The sequence below is a fragment of the Mchenga conophoros genome, linkage group LG6 (genome assembly GCF_057382185.1).
Source record: "Mchenga conophoros isolate Kocher_MC1m ecotype Shallow Benthic linkage group LG6, M_conophoros_male_GT1.1, whole genome shotgun sequence".
Taxonomy (NCBI): domain Eukaryota; kingdom Metazoa; phylum Chordata; class Actinopteri; order Cichliformes; family Cichlidae; genus Mchenga; species Mchenga conophoros.
In genome coordinates, this window is record NC_140531.1 from 25880363 (window position 1) to 25902319 (window position 21957).

General features: G+C 39.1%; 2 protein-coding genes across 3 annotated transcripts; one reads left to right on the forward strand and one right to left on the reverse strand.

Annotated features, from left to right (window-relative positions):
* Positions 1-1165: 1165 nt before the first annotated feature.
* On the forward strand, positions 1166-15862 carry slc34a2a (solute carrier family 34 member 2a). Of its 2 annotated transcripts, XM_085277055.1 has the most exons (14): positions 1166-1507; positions 1612-1681; positions 2570-2633; positions 2724-2834; positions 3957-4085; positions 4338-4481; positions 4590-4701; positions 8812-9004; positions 9376-9471; positions 9560-9680; positions 10468-10635; positions 10724-10840; positions 11176-11300; positions 12821-15862. In XM_085277055.1, the coding sequence occupies exons 2-14, from the start codon at positions 1658-1660 to the stop codon at positions 13382-13384; spliced, it is 1968 nt and encodes a 655-aa protein (XP_085133181.1). In that variant the 5' UTR covers positions 1166-1507; positions 1612-1657; the 3' UTR covers positions 13385-15862. The 2 variants fall into 2 exon arrangements, with proteins under 2 accessions (XP_085133181.1, XP_085133180.1); XM_085277054.1 differs by having other exon boundaries at positions 1166-1681.
* A 4485-nt stretch (positions 15863-20347) lies between these two features.
* On the reverse strand, positions 20348-21911 carry bglapl (bone gamma-carboxyglutamate (gla) protein, like). The gene is made up of 4 exons (XM_085278671.1): positions 21773-21911; positions 21330-21659; positions 21137-21233; positions 20348-21023 (listed from the first exon to the last, which is right to left on the reverse strand). Exons 1-4 carry the CDS (start codon positions 21831-21833, stop codon positions 20921-20923), a joined length of 591 nt encoding a protein of 196 aa, XP_085134797.1. The 5' UTR covers positions 21834-21911; the 3' UTR covers positions 20348-20920.
* Between the last annotated feature and the right edge of the window lie 46 nt (positions 21912-21957).

Here is a 21957-nt window from a genome sequence, read left to right on the forward strand (position 1 = left end):
CAGCAGAAGAGAGACCACAACCAATAAAAGTAAAAGAAAACTAAAAGACAATGTCAGTTGTATCCTTTGTCACCTTAGTTATCTTCCATTTGGTTTTACTGCATGGCAGGAGATGCAAGGCTAAAGGGTATATGTGCCTTAACTGTGTTGGTGTGCGATGGAGGTGCTCCTGTTTAGGGGTAAGGCCAAACTGGAATGCTAAGGCATAATCAGCCAATTAGAACTGTAGCTGGGGAGTTGTAATTTGTGGGCTTTTGGGACAACCAGACGGGCACCTCAGTGCACTGGGTTGCAGAGGGGCACAGCGTGGCTTCTGGGACAATCAATACTGGCAACGGTTTCATTAGGTCACTGCAGAGTTACTTGAGCTAACCACACTGTTACATAACTGGGCCACCCAAGTAGCTCTAAGCTGTGGTATAGGTACAAATTACTTGCTGAGTTAACTGTGGCACTTTGGTTTGTTTTTTGGATTCATATTAACTACCCCCATTTCACACCCCCCCCCCCCCCCCCCCCCCCCCCAAAAAAAAGCAAAAAAACAAAACAAAAAAAAAACAGTTACACATTTGCTTGGTTAATCTATCTAAAATCAATTATGTCTACTAAAGCAGTCCTCTTACACAGAATTCCTTTATGAAAGTTAAGGTGTTCAGTATTTGTTGAAAGTGCTTCAAAAAAATCAAATTAGCACTTCTTTAAAATGGAAAATTATGAGTTCATATTTATTTCATGTACATCCACATTGACAAGCTGAACCTAATAAATTAGCAACAGAGCATTTGGTCAAATGGGAAGGATACATGGAAATGTCCCACAGGGGCTTGTTGTGCACTAGAGCAGTGGATTCTGGGTTCCCATGCTGGCGCAGCTACCATGGAGATTCAGTGCATCACTCTGGCGCAGATTGACTTTTTTTGTTTGTTATGAAGAGTTTTATGGAGCTAAACTTAATTCACTGGCAGTTTGAAATATTGACCAATGGGTAGCTGGATTAGGAAAATCAATAATTTCTATCCAAAAATGCTCCAAAAATACACTCAAGTTGGACTTGTATGACATTATAGACCCACCCCATCCCCAATACAGTCAATGATCACACCCCACTGCCCTGTGTGGTATAAATAAATCTTTGTCAGGGCATCCATTGTGTCTGTCACCTCTTTCCCATGTTAATCTCAGGGTCCACCAGCTGGAGATATCCTCACTCTGAGAGCTGTGCATGAGACATGCAACGAAGAATTATTTTTTTTAACAGCTAAATTAAGCACAGAGTTTTTGCTTTAAGAGTTCATGTTTTAAATGGATGATCATATTTCCAAACGGGACACGCAAACAGAACTGATTATGAGTTTTGCGTGCAAAATGTACAAAGTACATCGGTAGGGTAAGTTTAGCAGCAGGTGTGGAGGTGCAGTTGAAAGCTGACGCCACCAGCCTGAGACTTATCAGGTACAATGTGAGTTGGATTGCAACACCACTGACAAAAAGATTAAAGCCGAGTCAGGTAAGAATAATCAAAGTTTGGAAGGTGTGTTTATCTTATCATCGTGACGGAAGTGTTCTCAGTGATGTGAACACTGCACATCACATTTTTTTATCTGCACAAAGGCAGCATTTTTAAACCGGAGGCTGAAGTAAAAAGTGCACGGGAAGGATGGACACACTACACCCGCCACAGGTGAGGACAGACATGTCTCAGTCAATCTTCTAATTATTTTTGCTGCTGTTAACTGAAAACTGAATGCAAAACTGGAGTATTTAAGTTAATAAAATTATATGATGGATTGGGAGAATCAGTATGGGTCAAGAGTTCATGAACTGCAACATTTGTATGGTAACACGAGGATGTGTGGAGATTTTTAAATTATATTTATTTATAAATTCTTAAAATATGTTTTAACATACATACTGCTGTGTATGCATGTGGCTCTTAATTCATGTGGAAAAAAAACACGTTTATTGTTACTGAGCTGGAATTCAGAACAGAAAACACTGAAATTAAGTCTGAAAATGATTGGATGTGGTCCACTGAAGCCCAGCATGTGAAAACTAAAACTGACGTTCAATATTAGCTGTGCAGTAATCCTCTTATGAACAAGTAATGATAGAAAACAGGGCACAGCTTAGACAAATGTGACACAAAGATCAATACATGTATCAATACATGGCATGAGACAAGATGTGTGTGTGTGTGTGTGTGTTATTCCTGAAGCCAATACCTGCTAGAGAAAATTAGTTTAAAAGCGAGGAGCCGATACAGCTGAATGAGGTTTTCTGTATCTATGCTTAGTTTGCTGCATTGTTAGTTAACGGCAATCATCACTCTAACAAATTGCAGCAAAAATAGAGGAAATTTTACATAGCAATGCATCATTCTGTGTAAAAGCTTGCTGCATTTAGGGATAACAGCAAGCTACTTTACAGTTTATGTATAATATGGAGTTTTTTCTTTGTGTTATCTAAATATTACAATAGCGTTGATATAATTTAAGTATTATTTATGCTAAAGAATAGTTTGAGAATGACTAAAGCTAAATGAGTGAAAATGAATCTGATTTTTTTTCAGCAAATGGCTACAAAAAACAAATGTAAGGAAGACAACGATGAGAAAAATGGATATAAAAGTAAAGGTGTGTAAGGAAAAGCTACTGATTGATTTAATCAGAATTACATGTGTGTGTGCAGCAGGACAAAAATGGTCTTTTTTCTCATGTTTATAGAAATCAAAGCGAGCCCTGCACATTCCACTGCGGCTCTGATCGTGGATGAGCCGGAGGAGACAGATCCATGGGACCTGCCAGAACTGAAGGACGCGGGTGTCCCGTGGTCAGGTGTAGACTCGTTGTTTCTAATAGTACAAGCAATGTCTCATCAAGGACTGTGATAAGACAGTCCTGATAAGATGAGCACATTGTTAATAACTATTGCATTTACAAATCAGGCCTAGTGATTAAGAACATTACCTGTACATCACACCATAAAGAGCTGCAGTAAAACACAAAGTCCTGCAGCTAAAGAGTTACTGTTTGTTACAGTGATAATTAAAATAGTCACTGAGAAGCTTTTATATTTGATTTTTAAACAAAGTGAACCCCCCCCCCCCCCCCCCCCCCAATAAGTTTATGTGTTTAGGAGTTTTTCCTCATGTACACCATATTAATTTTCAGTGTGTTAATATTCAGTGTGTCCTATTAAAGGTGTAAATGCTTTTGCAAACACTTGTTTCATATTTCGAGTTTGTCTGTAAGTTTGATGATTTTGTAAATATTTATTTAAAAACAGCTTTAAGTGTTGATCTGTATAAAACTAAAAGAATAAGACATAAAAGGTTTTCATGTTTTAAAACATTAATACAAACTCTAGTTTGCTTCTGGATCATCATTACCTCATTTTAAGAAGTTCAAACATTGATCTGATTACTTGAACAGTGTACCAGTAATAAATGGTAGTGTTAGTGATAGCAGTGAACAAACGTCCTGTTCAGATAAGATAAATTAGGTAAATTTGCTTTGACTGCAATAGAGGTTAAGATGAACTCTAAAATTATAGAACATAATACTACTAGTATATAAAATTATTAGTGCTGTCAGCGCTAGTCTTGTTAAAATGATGTTAACGCCATAACCGCATTAACGTGGCAAATCTCCGTTAGCGAGTTACTGCGTGGGGCTGCACGGCGTCAATGTGTTAGCGTGGTTAGGTCGTTAACGCATTAACGCCGTGCAGCCCCACGAGATTAACGCTGACAGCACTAAAAAATATACATGAATTACTATATTCACTTAGTTGTTACCCTCCTCTTTGAATCCAGCGCCACTGGACTATAGAGTTTACAATAAAGAAGAAGGGGGGGGAGTAAGGTGTATTTTTGTGTAATAGTGCTTTTTTTCAGTCAGTTATTTCAGACATGTTGATCTTGTATATTTTGCTTTGTCTCTTTCTCTTTGTTTCAGCTCTGGATACCAAAGGGAAGGTCCTCAGAGTGCTGATATCAGTGGGGAAGCTGATTCTGCTTTTAGGTTTCCTCTATATGTTCGTCTGTTCTCTTGACATCCTGAGCTCAGCTTTCCAGCTTGTGGGAGGTACTCACTCTTAAACTTATCAGAAGCTGTGAGTTAATGTAATATTGAGCAATAAACTTGCAAGCTATAGTCCTTTTACCACAGCAGACATCTTGTTTTTAAGACACTGTGCAAGTCACCTTTAGCAGTACTCAGTTCTACTACTGTTTAAAATGTACCAATCCCAAGCATAATATATAATATTTTTATATTCAAAAATAAAATATGGTATGAATGTGAAAATGTTCACTCTCTACTTTTCACCTGGTCCAGGTAAAACGGCAGGTGACATCTTTCAGGACAACGAAATTTTGTCCAACCCTCTGGCTGGTTTAGTCATTGGTGTTCTGGTCACCCTGCTGGTCCAGAGCTCATCCACTTCCTCCTCCATAGTTGTCAGCATGGTCTCGTCTGGTTGTGAGTATGAACTTCTCCCCTCTACCAGCACATACAGAGACACATCCATGCATAGAAAACTCATCATGAGTGAGGATGATATTGAAGGAGGTCTTTGTGTCTCCACAGTGTTAACAGTTCAGGTAGCCGTTCCTATCATCATGGGCACCAACATCGGCACCTCGGTCACAAACACTCTAGTCGCCATGACGCAGGCTGGTGAACGCAACACTTTTCGGAGGTAATGAATTTGTGCATCATGGAAGCTTCCTTTCCTTCTGCTAAACAGAAAAAAGTAACCCAGGAGAAAATATGTGTGTGTTCTTCATTATATTGTAGTAATATACAGAAATATATACCTTGCGAATCTTGTGGGCATTCTCCCACGGTATCTAGAGGAACACCCTGATGAATTATAGCTCTGTTCAGACGTTTACATGCACTCATCATGGGCATCGATGTATGGTTATTCGGGGATTTCCATGTTTTCTTTTAACTGCTCTTTTTCCAGAGTGAACTTATTGTACAGAATACATCTTTACTGACTTAAAAAAAGGATTGAGTGCATAAATTTGAATTTTCTGTAATCTACACATGGTCAAAACTATATACGCAGGATCAAATATATACTTTATCCACTCCAAAACTAGTTTTGATGTGTGAACGTCCAAACTGTTTCCAAGTTTCAACCATCTAGCTGTTGCTTTGAGATGAAGTTAGAGAATGTGTAGGACCTTTAGCTTCTCCTTTGCTTCACCATATGGGGGTGGTGTTGAAGGTCTCAGTCCATGGCGACATAATACTCACTTCACTGACCGTTATGTGGTATTTCAGAAGTTTCTAGTTCATGGCAGGCTTTTTCCAGAATATCTTAAGCAATGTCTTCTCATCCCGGGTAACAGTTTGGGACTTCCTCCAGAACTCTACAGTTCTTCTTCTTTGCTGGCAAAGAGAAATTATCAGCCGTAGTCTCTCATGATCAAAAAATTCTTGCTTTTATTTTTTTTTTAACATTTAAAGTCAGTAAAATGTATTCTGTACAATCATTCCACCCTGAAAGAAGAACAGTTCAATGAAGTCATTAAAGCCAAAAATTACCATGGCATTCATGCCAATGATAAATACATGTAATAATAATAATAATAATAATAATAATAATAATAATAATAATAAATTTTATATATAGGCACCTTTCAGACCCTCAAGGTCACCTTACAGTAACACGTAAACAATACCATAAAAAAAGATAAGAAAAATGTATATATAGCAAACATGGTAGATAAAATTTAGACATAAACAGTCATAAAAGTATAAAGGCAAATATAAAAACTGGGCAAGGTAAAAATGGACTCAGACAGATCAGGTGTATGCAATTCTAAATAGATGAGTCTTGAGACGTGATTGAAAAGTGGTGAGACAGTGTGTGGTCTGGAGAGCAAGTGGAAGTGCATTCCAAAGTCTCGGGGCAGAACAACTAAAGGCTCTGAGTCTAATGGTAGTCAGGCGAGCAGGTGGAACTGACAGAAGGGAAGCTGAAGAAGAGCGGAGTGTACGGAGGGGTGAGTATGTATGGAGAAGATCGGATAGATATGGAGGAGCAAAGTTATGAAGCGCTTTGAAAGTGAGAAGCAGGATCTTGAAATTGACACGGAGGTGAATTGGAAGCCAATAGAGCTGTTTAAGAACAGGTGTTATATGTTCAGTGGATCTAGTTCTGGAAATAATACGAGCAGCTGTATTTTGAACCAACTGCAGTTTATGGAGGGATTTATGAGGTAAACCATAGAGAAGAGAATTACAGTAATCCAGATGAGATGTGACAAGAGCATTGACAAGTATGGCGGTACTGATATTATTTATATGTGCTGTGAAGGACAGAGTGCTATCGAGGATGACACCAAGACTCTTAACCCGAGGGGAGGGTGTGACAACAGAGTTATCAATGGATAACGAAAGACTGGTTGGAACTGTTTTAATCTGGTGCCTATTAAAATTAATTCTGTTTTATTGCCATTAAGTTTAAGAAAGTTGTGAGTAAACCAGACCTTGATTTCACTTAAACCGTCAGAAATGGATGTGGGTGGGAGAGTAGCTGTGGGTTTGGAGGATAGGTAGAGCTGGGTGTCATCTGCGTAGCAGTGAAACTGGATGTTATGCTTCCTAAAAATATTACCTAGGGGTAGGAGATAGATGATAAAAAAGTAAAGGACCCAGGACAGAGCCTTGGGGTACACCGGAATTAACTGGAGTAGATACTGAACTGTAATTGAACAAACTGTGAGCGGCCAGAGAGATAAGAAGTAAACCAGGTGAGTACTGTACCATTGATGCCAATAGATGCTAATCTGTGAAGGAGGATGCGGTGGGACAAAAGCTGCTGTAAGGTCAAGGAGAATGAGAATGGATATAAGTCCAGAATCAGCTACAAGCAAAAGATCATTGGTGATTTTTACTAGGGCTGTTTCTGTACTGTGACATGAACGGAAGCCGGACTGAAACTGTTCATACAAGTTATTTCCAATGAGATGATGATGAACCTGTGCAGCCACTTGCTTTTCAAGAATTTTTGCTAGGAAAGGGAGATTTGAACTTGGCCTGAAATTTTTTAGATTGGAGAGATCTGAACCATTCTTTTTCAGTATTGGAGTTATTATTGCAGTTTTAAGAGAAGAAGGAACAGAACCAGATATAAGAGAGGAGTGTGCGATATTAGCAATCAGTGGGGCAAGAGACGGGAATGAGAGTTTAACAAGATTTGTTGGCAGTGGATCAAGTTTACATGATGATGACTTTAAGTTAGTAATTATGGAAGATAGCTGAGTTATTGTGGGAAGTTCAAAATTGGATAGAGAGGATGACAGCTGAGAAGGACAAAAAATGCAGATAGAACAATTGACCATTTCACAGGACGAGGGCAATTGCTGATGAATAGTCTCAATCTTGGTGTAAAAAAAGTCCATAAATTTGTTGCAAACTGTGGCAGAGTGTGTATGTATGGCAAAGGTATCTGGGGTTTAACAATATTATGCAATGTAGAAAACAAAGTGCGAGTGTTTCCTTCAGCGGATTCAATAACAGAGGTGTAGTAAGCAGATTTAGCATGATGAATAGCTTCTTTATAGTGTTGTATATGACTGAGATACATGTCTTTGTGAATAGTAAGTCCTGTTTTCCTGGATAGACGTTCCAGGCAGCGTCCAGTAGCTTTAAGTTGGCGAAGTTCAGATGAGTATCAGAAAGAAACAGTCCGAGTTTTTTGGGGAGCCAAGGTATCTAAGAGGTTGATAAGTTCATTGTTATAGTGTTATAGTCTATGGAAGCTGAGGCATCAATGGTAGGTAAGTTGTTAATGCCATGGGAAAGAGCTGATAGATCAATGCTCCTAATATTTCTAAAAGTAATTGAGCGGTTTTGTTTATTTTTTACGGAGCCCCGCAGGGGACATGGGAGAAAAAAAAATTAAGACAGACTTTTGCGAGATCTCGCAAAACTATCTCGGGATCTCGCAAAAGTTTTGCGAGATCTCGCAAAACAAACTCGGGATCTCGCAAAACAAACTCGGGATCTCGCAAAACTTTTGCGAGATCTCGCAAAAGTTTTAGCCGCATTCTTCCCGTTAGCTTCGAGCTAACGGGAGGTCGAGACCCACTACAGCCGGGAGGAACACCGCTTTCCCGGCACATCGTGCCTCGACCTCCCCGTCGGCTTCGAGCCGGCGTCCGAAGAATGCGGCTAAAAGTTTTGCGAGATCTCGCAAAACTTTTGCGAGATCCCGAGTTTGTTTTGCGAGATCTCGCAAAACTTTTGCAAGATGTGATGATCTGTCCTAAAAAGATGAACATAGATAAATTAAAAGTGTGATGAACTTACTGTGAAGTTATACATATTTCCGCCAGAATTACTTTATTGTATTTTTATGGATACTGTTATCTGCATTCAATTTTAGATAACTAATCCTGTGAATTTTATTTCATTTTATGATGATTTGTTCTTTTCTTGACTTGTTTACTTAGCTGTAAATGAATATTAATCGGTCTGTTTTATTACTCTCTTATTATCTGTATTATTATCTTACCTCTGAAGCTCTTTGAACTCCAATAACCTGCTACTATGTAACTGACAAACAGCCTTCTTTTCAACCTGAGATTCTTAGGCCTCCGGGAAATAAAATAAATACAAAATTAACCATGTAATATTTAATAAAAAATAAATAAATCAACAAACAAAATAGTTAATTAATTTTTATTTTATGACTCTAGAATTCTTTACCTGGAAAGCAGTGATATCACGCTTTCATCAAAAAGATCAAAGGTCATTGTTGTCTTGCTTTTGTGTTTCATTATACACTTAGAGCTTTCGCAGGGGCCACAGTGCACGACTTCTTTAACTGGCTCTCAGTGTTGGTGCTGCTGCCTCTGGAGGTAGCCAGTGGTTACTTGTTTGTGGTCACCAAGCTCATCACTGATTCATTCGAAATCCAGAGTGGAGAGGCCCCAGATCTGTTAAATGTGATCACTGACCCCCTCACTGAATCAATCATAGAGGTAAGATGTCATTATTATCTTAATTTTCCAAATAACAAACAAACATGCAGCTGCCTTATTCAGTTTTTGGTCATCAATAAGGTGAAAAAACATGCTTGACAGGCCTGGATGATACAGTAAGAGTGGCCATGCATAACATCTATATATAACAGCAGAATTTCACCTCTATCTAAAATGACATTGAGAACACAAAGTATTAAGTAGCACGATTCATTTCCTGAAAGATGAATGCTGACATGAATGTCTGTAGTCTATTGCTTTTTTTCACACTCTTAACATCAGACAGATAAGATGCTCATATATAAGACTGTTATCTCTCATGGTTTATAGTTCACAGTTTATTTCCTCCTCCCTTTTTCCTTCTGACTCAGCTGGATGAATCTGTGATTAGTGGGATTGCCACCAACGATCCAGAAGCTAAAAACAAGAGCCTCATAAAGAGATGGTGCCAAACCTTCACCAACACAGTAAGACCAAAGCATGTCAAATATATCCAAATATACTCCAAAGAACTAAGAATTAAATGCTGAATATATGTTTTCCACCCTGTTTCAGACCTTAATGAATGTCACAGTTCCTGGTCCAGAGAACTGTACCTCTCCTTCTCTGTGCTGGGTTGATGGCAATTATACCTTCACGCTAAAGAACATTTCTCAGACATACAATATAAAGAAATGTAAGACCACTATTTACTTTAATTTAATTATGTAAATAAAGGAATAATGTTTCCATCACAATATGATAGACAGTCTCCTTGTAGAGACATTTGGATTGAACTGTGTACTTTTCATTGTCCTTGTGGGACAGTAGTCTGCCCAGATTAAGCATCTCATATAAATATATATACATTAGATATACATCAGATGTCATCATAATAATAGTGCAATTTACTAATAGCACTGTGAGTCTATCAGTAAATTGCATACAAAAGTTACTACAACATTATATGAACAAAAGTAGTGGGACACCTACACATTATACCTACAGGAGCTGCTTCAGCTTGGAGACTCATGCCATGAAGCTTCCAGCACACAGTTTTTGTGCTGATGTTAATGCCAGAGGTAATGAGCTGTTCAGTTATTGCATCAGTAGAGCACCGGTGACTTTTATGCACCACGCTCCTCAGCACTCAGTTTATCAGGTCTACCTCTTTAAGGCTGAGTTGCTGTGTTTCCCGAATGCTTCCACTTTGCAACAAAACTACTTCGACTTGATCGTGGGAAAAAAAAATGTTACAAACTGACTTGTTGCATTGCATTGCAGTACCTTACTCAAATTCAGTGGGCCCATTCTTTTACAAATGTTTATAATGGTAGACCTATAAACATTTTTACACTCCTGTGGCAATGAGGCTGAATGAAACACTTGAATTCAAAGACATGTTAAGACATGTAGGCCAGTAGTTTTGTCCACATTGTGTATTTCTTTCTTGTAATTATGTGCGTGTTTCTGTGTGTTGCCAGGTACACACCTCTTTGTGGATGTGAATCTGTCTGATATGGCGGTGGGTCTGATTCTGCTGGCTCTCTCTCTGCTCGTGCTCTGCTCCTGCCTGATCCTCATAGTCAAGCTGCTCAACTCTATGCTGAAGGGACAGGTGGCTGTTGTCATCAAGAAAGTCCTCAACACCAGTGAGCATCACTGCACTCTATAAATTCTGTAAAAAAAAACTGGATGTGATGTGTAGAATAATACATGAATGTTCTTGTATCTGCACAGATTTCCCATTTCCCTTCGGTTGGGTCACGGGCTACATCGCCATTTTAGTCGGTGCTGGAATGACCTTCATCGTGCAGAGCAGCTCAGTGTTCACTTCTGCCATTACGCCACTAGTTGGTGAGGTTAATTATGCATTCATCCATTACTTCTATCACCTCCATGTATTTATTATTAAAAACAGCATTGATGCACGATTGAAAATATTTGTTTCCTTCTGAATATTTTTTTCTAAAGATTTCTATATCTTGTTTGTCTTCTTTATGTGACTTTTTAGGCAGTAAAGGACAGAATCTGTCTGAAAGGAGTATTGTTCTTTTCTTGATATTTTTGTTTATGCATAATGACCAGGACCTAAATCTAATGACTGTAATATCATGGTGAAGCAGATAGTGATGGTTGTCAGACACATGGTGAAAATATGTATTCCAACCATGTCGTTTTTAATTCAATAGGCATTGGTGTCATCAGTATAGAGAGAGCGTACCCACTGTGTCTTGGTTCAAATATCGGCACAACCACCACAGCCATTCTGGCAGCCATGGCTAGTCCCGGAGAAACTCTGGCTGACGCTCTACAGGTCAGTCATTCCCACAAAAACACTCTCCTGTCCTGGTTAACATTAAATGTGTCAGTAATTGTATTTAGAACCACTACAAGCCTTTCTAAGGTTTTATACTGTACTAAAAAATCATTTTCTTAATTTATAATAATGTAAATATCATTGCAGGTACATCTTCTCATGAGAAATTATGTCATATTTGCTATTTAACATATTTCCTATGGTTACCTACATATTAAGGTCTGCAAAAATCCAAATGACTAATTTTACCCTAATAATAATAATATTTTATCCAACTAATTTAATTTTTATTCAACTGTGACATTTAGCTGAACTTTAAATTTGTGGTTTGAGGGAGAAATTGGGTGCCTCCATGAAAATTTGGGACAAATCGTTGTGGAAACAGCTGTTGGAAATATAAACTTACTGGACACTTCATTAGGTACACCTTATCAACTACTTGTTAATACTATCCAGAAAAGGCCGTTCTTTAAATTTGAACAAAATGAAAACTAAAAGACTTTCAAATCACATGAGCCAGTATTTTATTCACAACTCCAAGCATAGATAAGATAACAAATGTTAAAACTGAGAAATCTTATAATTGATTAACAAAATGAGCTCATTTCAATTATGGGTGATTTCAGTAATCTCGACTTGTTGGTGCCAGATGAGCTGGTCTGCATATTTGAGAAACTACTGGGATTTTCCCAACAACTACATAAAAAATAGGTCAGAGGAGAATAGCCATACTGCTTCAAGCTGATAGGTACAATTTAAATAACCACCAATTAACGACTCTCAATGCACACCACATCGAACCTTGAAGCAGATTGGCTACAGCAGCAGAGGACCACACCAGATGCCCCTCCTGTCCGCTAAGAACAGGAAACTGAGATTACAGTTCACACAGGTTCTGCGACATTCAGATGGTTGGGACAGAATTAGCTGTAAACAACATACATGGCTCCATTGTGCTTTACATCAAAGAGTAAGGCTGGTCGTAGTGTTGAAATGGGGTGGGAGATATTTGGCACATTTTGACCCCCTAGTACCAACTGAGCATCTTCTGCTGGCTGCATCCAGCAGGATAACACACCATGTCATAAAGCTCAAACTATGTCAAACTGGTTTCTTGAACGTGACAATGAGTTCACTGTACTCATCCCAGCCTCCTCAGTTACCCGATATCAATCAAATAGAGCACCTTTAGGATGTGGCAGAATGAGAAATTCATATCATGGATGTGGAGCTGACCTATCTGCAGAGGTTGTACGATGCTTTCGTCAATATAGACCAAAATCTCTGAATCTTGTTGAATCCATGTCAGGAAGAATTGAAGTCCAAGCAAGGTGTACCTAATAAAGTGACCAGTATCTTTGTGGCTCTGACATCTCGTGCCAAATCATTTATTTTCAATAAAAAAGAAACTTATCAGGAAATTATCAACCTGTAAAAGATTACATTTTTTACTCTGAATTTGTAGCAAGCTACCTCTTTGCACTTACACTGATGCTTGTTGTTTGTTAACAATTCAGATTGCCCTCGTGCACTTCCTGTTCAACATCTCTGGCATCATTCTGTGGTATCCCATTCCATTTACCCGCGTCCCTATCCGGTTGGCTAAAGGTCTGGGCAACATCACGGGCAAGTACCGCTGGTTTGCTGTAGTCTACATCATCTGCTGCTTCTTCGTTTTACCGCTTCTCATTTTCGCCCTGTCGCTGGCTGGCTGGAAGGTACTGGTGGGCGTGGGTGTTCCTCTACTCATCATGTTGATCATAATCATTGTGATCAACATACTACAAAAGCGGAAACCTGGGTGGCTGCCTGCAGTCCTGCGATCCTGGGACTTCCTCCCACTATGGGCACACTCCCTGGCTCCCTACGACAAAGCAGTTGGGGTTTTAATCGCAAAATGCTGTTGCTGCTGCAAATGCTGCCAAGCTGCATCCGACGACCAAGAAGACAGAGCAGAACAATTGGAAAATAACAAGACAACACACACAGCAGTATATGACAATCATGCAATGAGTGTAGAGAATGAAGCGGAAGATGGGATGAAAATAGAGTTAAATATCCTGAAAATGACCACGCTTTGAGATTTGATATTTTAAGTGCAGTTGTGGTCAGAAGTTTACATGCACTCGTCATGGCCATGAACGTAACTGTGATGTTGGAGTTCTAATGATTTCTTTAACTGTTGTTTTTCCAGGGGGGAATTAAGCCAACTTACAGGACTTTAAAAAGCAAGAACTGGGTGCAAGTTTGAATGTATTTTGAATTTTCTCTAATCCACACAGGATCGAAATTATACATAAACTCATTTAGGTTGTGCTGATAGTTGTACAATGTTATTAAAACGCCTTTTTTCAATTCTTCATTTCAAACAATTCTCTGTAAGTACAAGTTATTTGTCACCACTTTGCCAACTTCTCGAAGAAGACCCCAACTCTCACCCCTTAGATGACAGGGAATTGTTCAGGAACATGTTGAGAAACCACAAAGGCTCAAGCCTGCCATGAACTGGAAACTGCTGGAAAACCAGCAGTAGGAACTGAACAATTGAAGCATGTTTTACATTGCCATGGACTGAGACGGCGCTGACCAAGACAGAAGTCCTTGCTCCAAAATCGACACCTTAAACAACTGATCTACAATTTTCAGCTGCCCACGTGGACAAGCCAAATGCCAAATTTTATGGTCAGGTGACACAAAGATTGAGCTGTTTGATCACAATGACAAGAGGTATGTTTGGATGGTTAAAGGTGAGGCTTTCAAACCTAAGAACACAAATTTATGGATTATGCTTAAAAGCCAGGTTTTTGCCAGGAGACCAGCCAATTTAAACCAAACTCTGCCAAGACTGATGGATGCCAAAAGTATCTGGTCGGACTGCAACTTGATAAGGGACATTTAATCAAATATGTCATTTTGACGCTTTGTGGATGAAGAAATTCCAAAATAAATTCAAACATGTGCACCCTATTGATATTTTTTACTGTCATTAAAGATGTATGCTGTCATTCCACCATGGAAAAAGCAGTTCCAAGAAATCATTAAAAATCCAAAAATCTCCACGATGTATTTAAAGTTCCTACCACAACTGTATGTGTGTGACTGTGTGTGATGCAAAGAAACATACTAATGGACATATTGTAGTGTAACATAGGAAATGACTGCGTAGACGAATGCACTAAAACGTTACATCGTTAACTGAAGTGACCTTGAAATACGAGTGGAAATCTATAATTATATTAATGTCAGCAAATCCTATGAAAGGATGAAAACCAACCACTTTAGTTTCTCAGAGTCATCATATCGCGGCCCCAAACCTAACCCTAACACTAAGGCTAGCCAATCAGAATGTGTGTATGTGTGTTTTTTTCACAGAATATGTAATATTTGTTTTGGGTCTTTTTTTATTTTTTTCTCCTGAAAGATCCTCCTTTACTTTTTCCACAGCATACTATTAGAGTGGGGTTAGGGTTATTAACTATGATGACTTAGATCTCGGAGTACTAATACTTCATAATTTAGCAAGTTTATGATTTTAACATCAAATCCGTTTGGCCTTGCTGAAGACATAAATGCAGCAAACATCAGTGCAATTCTATTAACCTTATAAAGGACATCATCATTTCTTAAAGCAGCTTGCTACTTTAATTGTTTTTACCTTCATTATTTAAATGAAGGGAAATTTTTATTTGACTATTTTTCTGCTGTAAATCAGGGCACAAGACAGGGAACTGTGACAGTGCCAGTCAAATACTTTCACCCAGACATGTTGATTTTCGCTGTTTGAAATTTTGCTATAAAAATGCTTATTTTATTTATGAGTCCTGCTGAGTTGGTGAATTTAAATTTTAATAGTTCCCTGGTTCATGATTAAACACTTGAAAAACCCAAAGGCTTCAACTAAACTTTGTGTTGTGTCATTGTGTCAGTATGCCATCATGATTTTCTGCCTGCTCATTGTTTGCTGATGAACATTTAGCTCATGTGTATAGCCTCAGAACTGGTAGCATCGCTATAAAGTGGTGCATGATGTGACAATTTTTAGCTACACAGACAAAGCTAGACTCAATCATGTTGACTTTGGTCTTTTAAATCAATTTGTGTGTGGATATAAAAATGCAGAATATCACCAGTCTTATCCTTTTGACATTTGAGTAACTGTATTGTCATGAACTAACATAACATAACATTTAACGTGCTAACTGTGGAGTCTGAGATGTAGTGCTTGTTTTTTTGTTTTTTGTTGTTGTTGTTGTTTGTTTGTTTTTTTTGCAGTTTCATTGACACACCAACCTGTCATGTTTACCTAGTTTCATCATTTTCCCATTTTTGTATTTTTATACAGAGACAAAAAAAATCACTGTGTATAAAAGACACATTCAGATCTTTAAAACATCGTTTTAAGGTGTAGTATAACTTTGTAATTGAAGAGGTAATTGTATTCAAGGAATATATAGTCCGGAATTAGATGAATGCACATCTAACAATTTGTTTTTGTTTGTTTAATTGTGAGTTGTCCCTCCCAAAAAAAACTGTGTTAAAAAGGAAAAAGAATAAAATAATGCTAGATTCATCAATTGGTATGGTTTCCTGACCCGTTTATATGCTGATCATTTCTATATAGCCCTGTTATCTGTGTTATTTGTTTCTGAGCTAACCAAAGTATAAGGAGGGTGTTCAAAGTGTTAAGAGAGATAAAGACAGAGCCCTGCAGTGGTAAGAGTCACATCAGCAGGGGTCCAGAATACAAGGTCATCACGTGGTTCATGTAGGCTTTAGCTAGTTCCAGGAAGTGCATAATAAGTGAATACAGAGAGACAGAGCACTGTTTCTCCAGAACTAGCAGTCAATAAATGCATCTATCTACACACACACACACACACACACACACACACACACACACACACACACACACACATGTATAGAGTCTAAAAATATCATAAACTTTGTTAGTATTATTGAATTATTCTTTCATACTTTTTAAAATGACTGTCCAACGGTCCTCTCATTGTACGTTCACTGTATTGTTAGATCTGTGAAGTTTTAATTATTGATGTTTTGTTATTTATTTTTTTCTAGACATCATCTACATCTACAAGATTGTATGTGTTTAGTTATTTCTTACCTATTTCCTTGATTATTTTCTTTACATTCTACGTTTTGCACAGAATTTAGGTCAACAGTAATTTTTCTCCTAAATGTGCTTTTTAAAAAAATTAGAGTAGAGTTGTACCATCACACCCGGTATCTGGGAAACCTTCACTGTCACGTGTCAGTGAGCCATGTGCAGGGAACATGAGATGCACCATCAATATATCAATAAAGAGGGTGTGCAACTGTGTCAAAGCACAACACGGGAATCACGACATTTTCCACATGGTCAACTGACATTACAGTTTTTTACAGCTGCTAGGACACATTTCACAATACTTAGGTCACTTTTGCAAAACTCTTCACACAATCCTCCTATCTGACCGTCAGCTTGGCAAAGCAGTTCATTTCACATTCAAAATGCACTACAACTACCAAAACACTTTATTCAGGTCTCAAATAAACTCATTCTTCCAGAACACTAGCAAAGGTTGACAGCCGACAAACACACTTTGTCACCCACAAAACAATGACCTAAAAAACACTAACAACATGTAGCATTACAGTGTTTTCTTGTGTAAAACAAGGACACATCTGTTTATAATTTCAATGTATGTTACTGGAATGAATCAGACATCATGCAGAATTCGTTAATATTTGTTTATGTATTATTTTTTTGCACCAAGTAATCCCAAAATACAAGAATTTGTATACACACCATCCACTGATGCACATACAATAGTAATGCTAATCTACTCGGTCTTCTCCATTTGGCCACAGGTTCTCATCCACATCACATCTAATGTCATCTAGAGCAATACACCTAGGCATCCCTGGCAATCTTCTGCTGATATGTCCAGGCATCCAGCATTCATTGCATCCAGGAGGGACATTTGATCATGTGGATGATGGTCGTAAACCTTCCACCGCCATGAGGAAAAGAATTCCTCTATGGGGTTGAGGAATGGAGAGTAAGGTGGAAGGAAAAGAGACTCCATTCTGGGATGGGCTGCAAACCACTCTCACTGCACGGGAGTGATGAAATGCCACATTGTCCCATACAATCATAAATGTTGGCTGATTCCTTCTCTCCGCATCCCTTTCCTCACCTAGCACAACCCTTCCATAGAGATCATGCAGGAACGCAAGGAGCCGTTCAGTGTTGTATGGCCCAATCAGTGGTCTGTGTAGCAGCAGTCCATCAGTGGATATTGCTGCGCACATTGTGATGTTGGCACCCCTCTGGCCCGGGACATTCACTGTGGCTCTCTTCCCAATCACATTCCTCCCTCGTCGCCGTGCTTTGGCCAAGTTGAAACCTGCCTCATCCACAAAGATGAAAATGTGGTGTGTTTGCCTGCCTTCAATCTCCATGACTCTCTAACATAAATCCACATGGCAACATAAGCTGTTACAGTAGTAAATTTGTATAATTGTCTTTGTGTGTTTGGTTTTGTTCAAAAACAGATCTGTATTTTATTCTGATCTTACTTGGACATACTGGTTCCTGAGTTGCTTGACATGTTCAGAGTTCCTCTCAAAAGGCACAGTGTACAACTGTTTCATCCTGACCTGATGTTTTTTCAGGACTCTAGAAATTGTTGTTATGCTTACACTGTGAATATTTGCAAAAGTAACGTTGTCTGCCAAGACTCTGTCTAATTTCAGTGAGTTTTATCCCATTGTTTCTGATGACCATATCAACAATGGCAGTTTCCTGCACATCAGTGAACATCTGTCCTCTCCCTCCTGTGTGAGGTAACCGTTGAGTCCTAAGCAGAAATGCAACAACAATTACACAAAAGCTTATTTACTTCTGAAATGTGCAAATGCCCCTGCAGAATACAAGTTACCTGTTGGTTTGCTCTAGCAATAGATGCCACTGTAGAGCGTTGCAGATTTGGCTGCACTCTCTGACCAGCCTCTCTCATTGAGTGACCATGATTTACTACATGATCAATTACAGTAGCTCTGATCTCATCTGAGACTACAGCTCTTGATCTTCCTCTTATTCTTCTTCCACCACGCATACGTATTCCTCGCCCCCTCCCAGCCACTCTTCTTCCTCTTTCAGCCACTTCTCCATTTCTGGCTGGGTCCATGTTTACGTCACAAAACAAACCTATTCAGCAGTTGTCTCCTTTTGTAATGAAATTGAAGGAGTAACACCTGTGTAGAGGTTCATCTACAATGGGAATCAGCTGTGGCTGGTTAAACTGCATTGTTAGATTTAAAATATGTTTCAATAAAATATTGCTGTTGAATTTTGCTGTCTTTTCAAGTTTTGCATTGTGTTATTGTTTTGGCCATAAGTTTAACAGTTTTGAAAACAGTATGTAAGCACATGCAAAATGTCCTGTACAAAGATTTTTGGCAGTTGTTGTATCTGAGTGAGAAAATAATTCATGAAATTTGAGAGATGTAGTCATTGAATGCATTTTGTGCCAAAACAATGATAACTGATCCTCAGTTTAGCCCACATAGACTTCTGTTGTGCTCACTGTGTGAGGAGTTTTGCAAAAGTGACCTAAGTATTGAGAAATGTGTCCTAGCGTCTGTAAAAAACTGTAATGCCATGGAAATGTCTCTCTCTCTCTCTCTCTCTCTCTCTCTCTCTCTCACACACACACACACACACACACACACACACACACACACTGCTGGCACCCATTTCATTGGGTGACAGCAGATCAGATTAATTTTGATAGACATACTAATATTATGACATCTGTGTGACGGCGTGTGTTTGTTGTATTTTTAGTCCATCAGAAGAAAAATAGTTTAGATGTCTTGAACATAATTAATCCCAAATTCAGAATAACATATCTTGTATCTTTGGAAACTCTTAAATCACCTATAAAACTAGTACAGAATTACACTCAGCAGCCACTTTATTAGGTACACTGTGCTAGTACTGTTTTGACCCCCATTTTGCCTTCATACCTGCCTTTATTCTTTGTTGTACATATTGAACACGCTATTATAGAAAATCCACATTGACATGATAGTATCACACAGTCGCTGCAGATGTGTCAGCTGCACATCTATGATGTGAGCCTTTACAATAAATCCCAGAGGTGTTCCACTGTTATCTGGTGACTCTAAGCAGTGAACTCACTGTCATGTTGAAGAAACAAGTTTGAGATGATTTGAGCTTTGTGACATGATGCACTATCCTTTCCAAAAACCATCTCAACATCAAAGGAAGGACATAATCAGCAGCCGTATTCAGATAGACTACCCTGCACACCTTGGTTGTAGCAAGCCTTTACAGGTGTTACTGTCAAGTCTTGACCAACTCTACCTGCTTAAATGCCCTGGCTGGTTAAATATTTGCACTAATGAGGTTTTGAACAGGTCGACCTAAACAAGTGGCCGGTGAGTATAAAAGTCCTGACTTCTACAGGCTAAGGTGACTGATTGACCAACACTGCCATCTAATGGTAATCAAAGGAAGCACAAGGCATTTGAGGAAAAGCAGAAGAGGAAGAGGATACTGAAGACACAACGCATGTCTATGTGTAATAGTTCAGCGCAAATCCATCTGAATCACCTCAATTGTTCAGTTCCAATTATTTGTCTACTGTATGTACTATTTGTGTATTTGTATGTATGTTGTAATGCGGTCTGTTTTAAGGTGAGAACTAGCATACAGAATTACATTATGTGACTGCATAATGACAATAGAGAATCTGTCTCATAAGGTTTCCTAACTACCTCTGACAACTGACGGCTCTGGCTGCTCATCTTCAAGCTGCAGCTGGGATCTCACAGTGCTTTATCTGACTAGAACCACTGCTGTTAGCTCACAAGTTAGCATATTAAACAATCTGACATATATCAGTGTGGAGCATGTGTTCAGTGCCCTTTAGTGCCAAACCTTGAGTATCCCCCCAAACATTCTGTTTTCTTAGATCAGGAACTAAAATTAAAAATTCATGAGGACAATGCAACAATTTGACAAAAACCAAAATAATTTATTATTTTCAAACCCAGAGGCAATTTGTGGTTACAGTCATAACAGATAACTGATGTGCATTTTACACATAGTGTACACTACCACTATCAACACAATGCTAACACTACACTACCTCTACGACTACATCCATTACTCACTTGAACTACCACTTAAAGTAAGACTATCCATAATATCAAAACATCAGTACATCAAAAGAAAAAAAAAGAAAAACGAAACAATACATTTGCACTTGTAGCACCATTCACTGCATTACACTACAGATGAAAAGAATAATTTAAAACTTGTGTGGGCTACTATAACATACTTCACAGGCTTGTGTTTCCATGTGCCTCTCTCTGAAAGCCTGGAAGAGGCAGTTTCTTTCAGGACCACTATAGCTGGCCACTTGTGCAATAATTTGTGCCTAAAGAAATTCTCTGTGTAGCATCATAGCATGGTTCGGAACCATGGTTTTTGTGTTCTGCTTCTGATTTAGGGGAGTTGTTGCACTGTTGCATAAGAAAATGACAGAAAAACAGTACACATATGAATGACAGAGATCTTTTTTAACTTAGAAAGGGACGGGACCATAGTAGGCGGTGTACGCGGCCACAATGCCGGAAGTGTCGGCCATCTCGTCGCAGGCAACGTTCAGCTCACACACCTCTCTGAGGCTGAAGGGTGGTGGAGAGAAATGGTTTTAGATGGTGCATGTATGTACCGCATTTTACTTATGAATATTGACTTTTGTAGCAAGAAACTGCAAAGTGAAAGAAAACGGCTGTACCTTTCCAGCTGCAGAGGGGAGAGGTTACCAGCTGGAGCGGCTCTTCGGCTTCTCAGAAGAACAGCGGCCAGATCTCTCTTCATCACCACTGGATTGGCTGAAGAGTCAAACATTGCAACTTTAGACTTTTACTTTTTTCACGTTTAAATTCTAAAACTATGCAAAGCTTCTATCAAACAAATCTGCTACCCACCCTCAGAACTGGCTGACTCTGAGGAAGATGAGGATGACGATGATGATGAAGAAGAGTCAGAGCCAGAGTCTGATGCAGAGGAGTCGGACTCAGAGGACTCGGAAGATTCAGAGGACTCTGAAGACTGTGAGGACTCAGAGGATTCAGAGGACTCTGAGGATGATGAATCGGATGCTGAAGAGTCTGAGGAAGAGTCAGATGAGGCGGAATCGGACTCAGAGGAGGAAGAGGAGTCGGAAGCGGAGGAGGAATCAGAAGCGGCAGGGTCAGCAGGTGCAACATCAGCAGCTGTGTCGGCATCGGGGTCCACGACAACCTCGGGTTCCACCGCTGATGAAAACAAACAATGGCATACGTTAATCGTACTGTAGGTGCTCACATCGCCCCTAAAAAGGTCGAGAACGATTCTCAGCTTCACAGCATTAACAAGAGTTTGTCCTTACCTCCCATGGACCAGCACACTGAGAGAAGAGCGCAGATGGAGAGGAGAGTTAGAGCCTTCATGATGTCTTGTAGTTAGTGTCTCCTTGTAGACAACTCGATTCTTTTACAGCTTCTTCTTCTTCTTCTTTGCTTTCCTCTGACGGCTTGTTCTGTTTCTTTCTCCCAAGTCGAGGTCAATATATAC

What these genes read in the sequence shown, in the direction of transcription:
- slc34a2a (XM_085277054.1), top strand. Translation starts at nt 1,658, where the DNA reads ATGGACACACTACACCCGCCACAG. An exon ending in AGCTTTCCAGCTTGTGGGAG is followed by an intron (nt 4,086 to 4,337) that starts GTACTCACTCTT and finishes CACCTGGTCCAG; the next exon opens with GTAAAACGGCAGGTGACATC. An exon ending in GACATACAATATAAAGAAAT is followed by an intron (nt 9,681 to 10,467) that starts GTAAGACCACTA and finishes GTGTGTTGCCAG; the next exon opens with GTACACACCTCTTTGTGGAT.
- bglapl (XM_085278671.1), bottom strand. Translation starts at nt 21,833, where the DNA reads ATGAAGGCTCTAACTCTCCTCTCCATCTGCGCTCTTCTCTCAGTGTGC. An exon ending in AGTGTGCTGGTCCATGGGAG is followed by an intron (nt 21,660 to 21,772) that starts GTAAGGACAAAC and finishes TGTTTTCATCAG; the next exon opens with CGGTGGAACCCGAGGTTGTC. An exon ending in TCCCCTCTGCAGCTGGAAAG is followed by an intron (nt 21,024 to 21,136) that starts GTACAGCCGTTT and finishes ACCACCCTTCAG; the next exon opens with CCTCAGAGAGGTGTGTGAGC.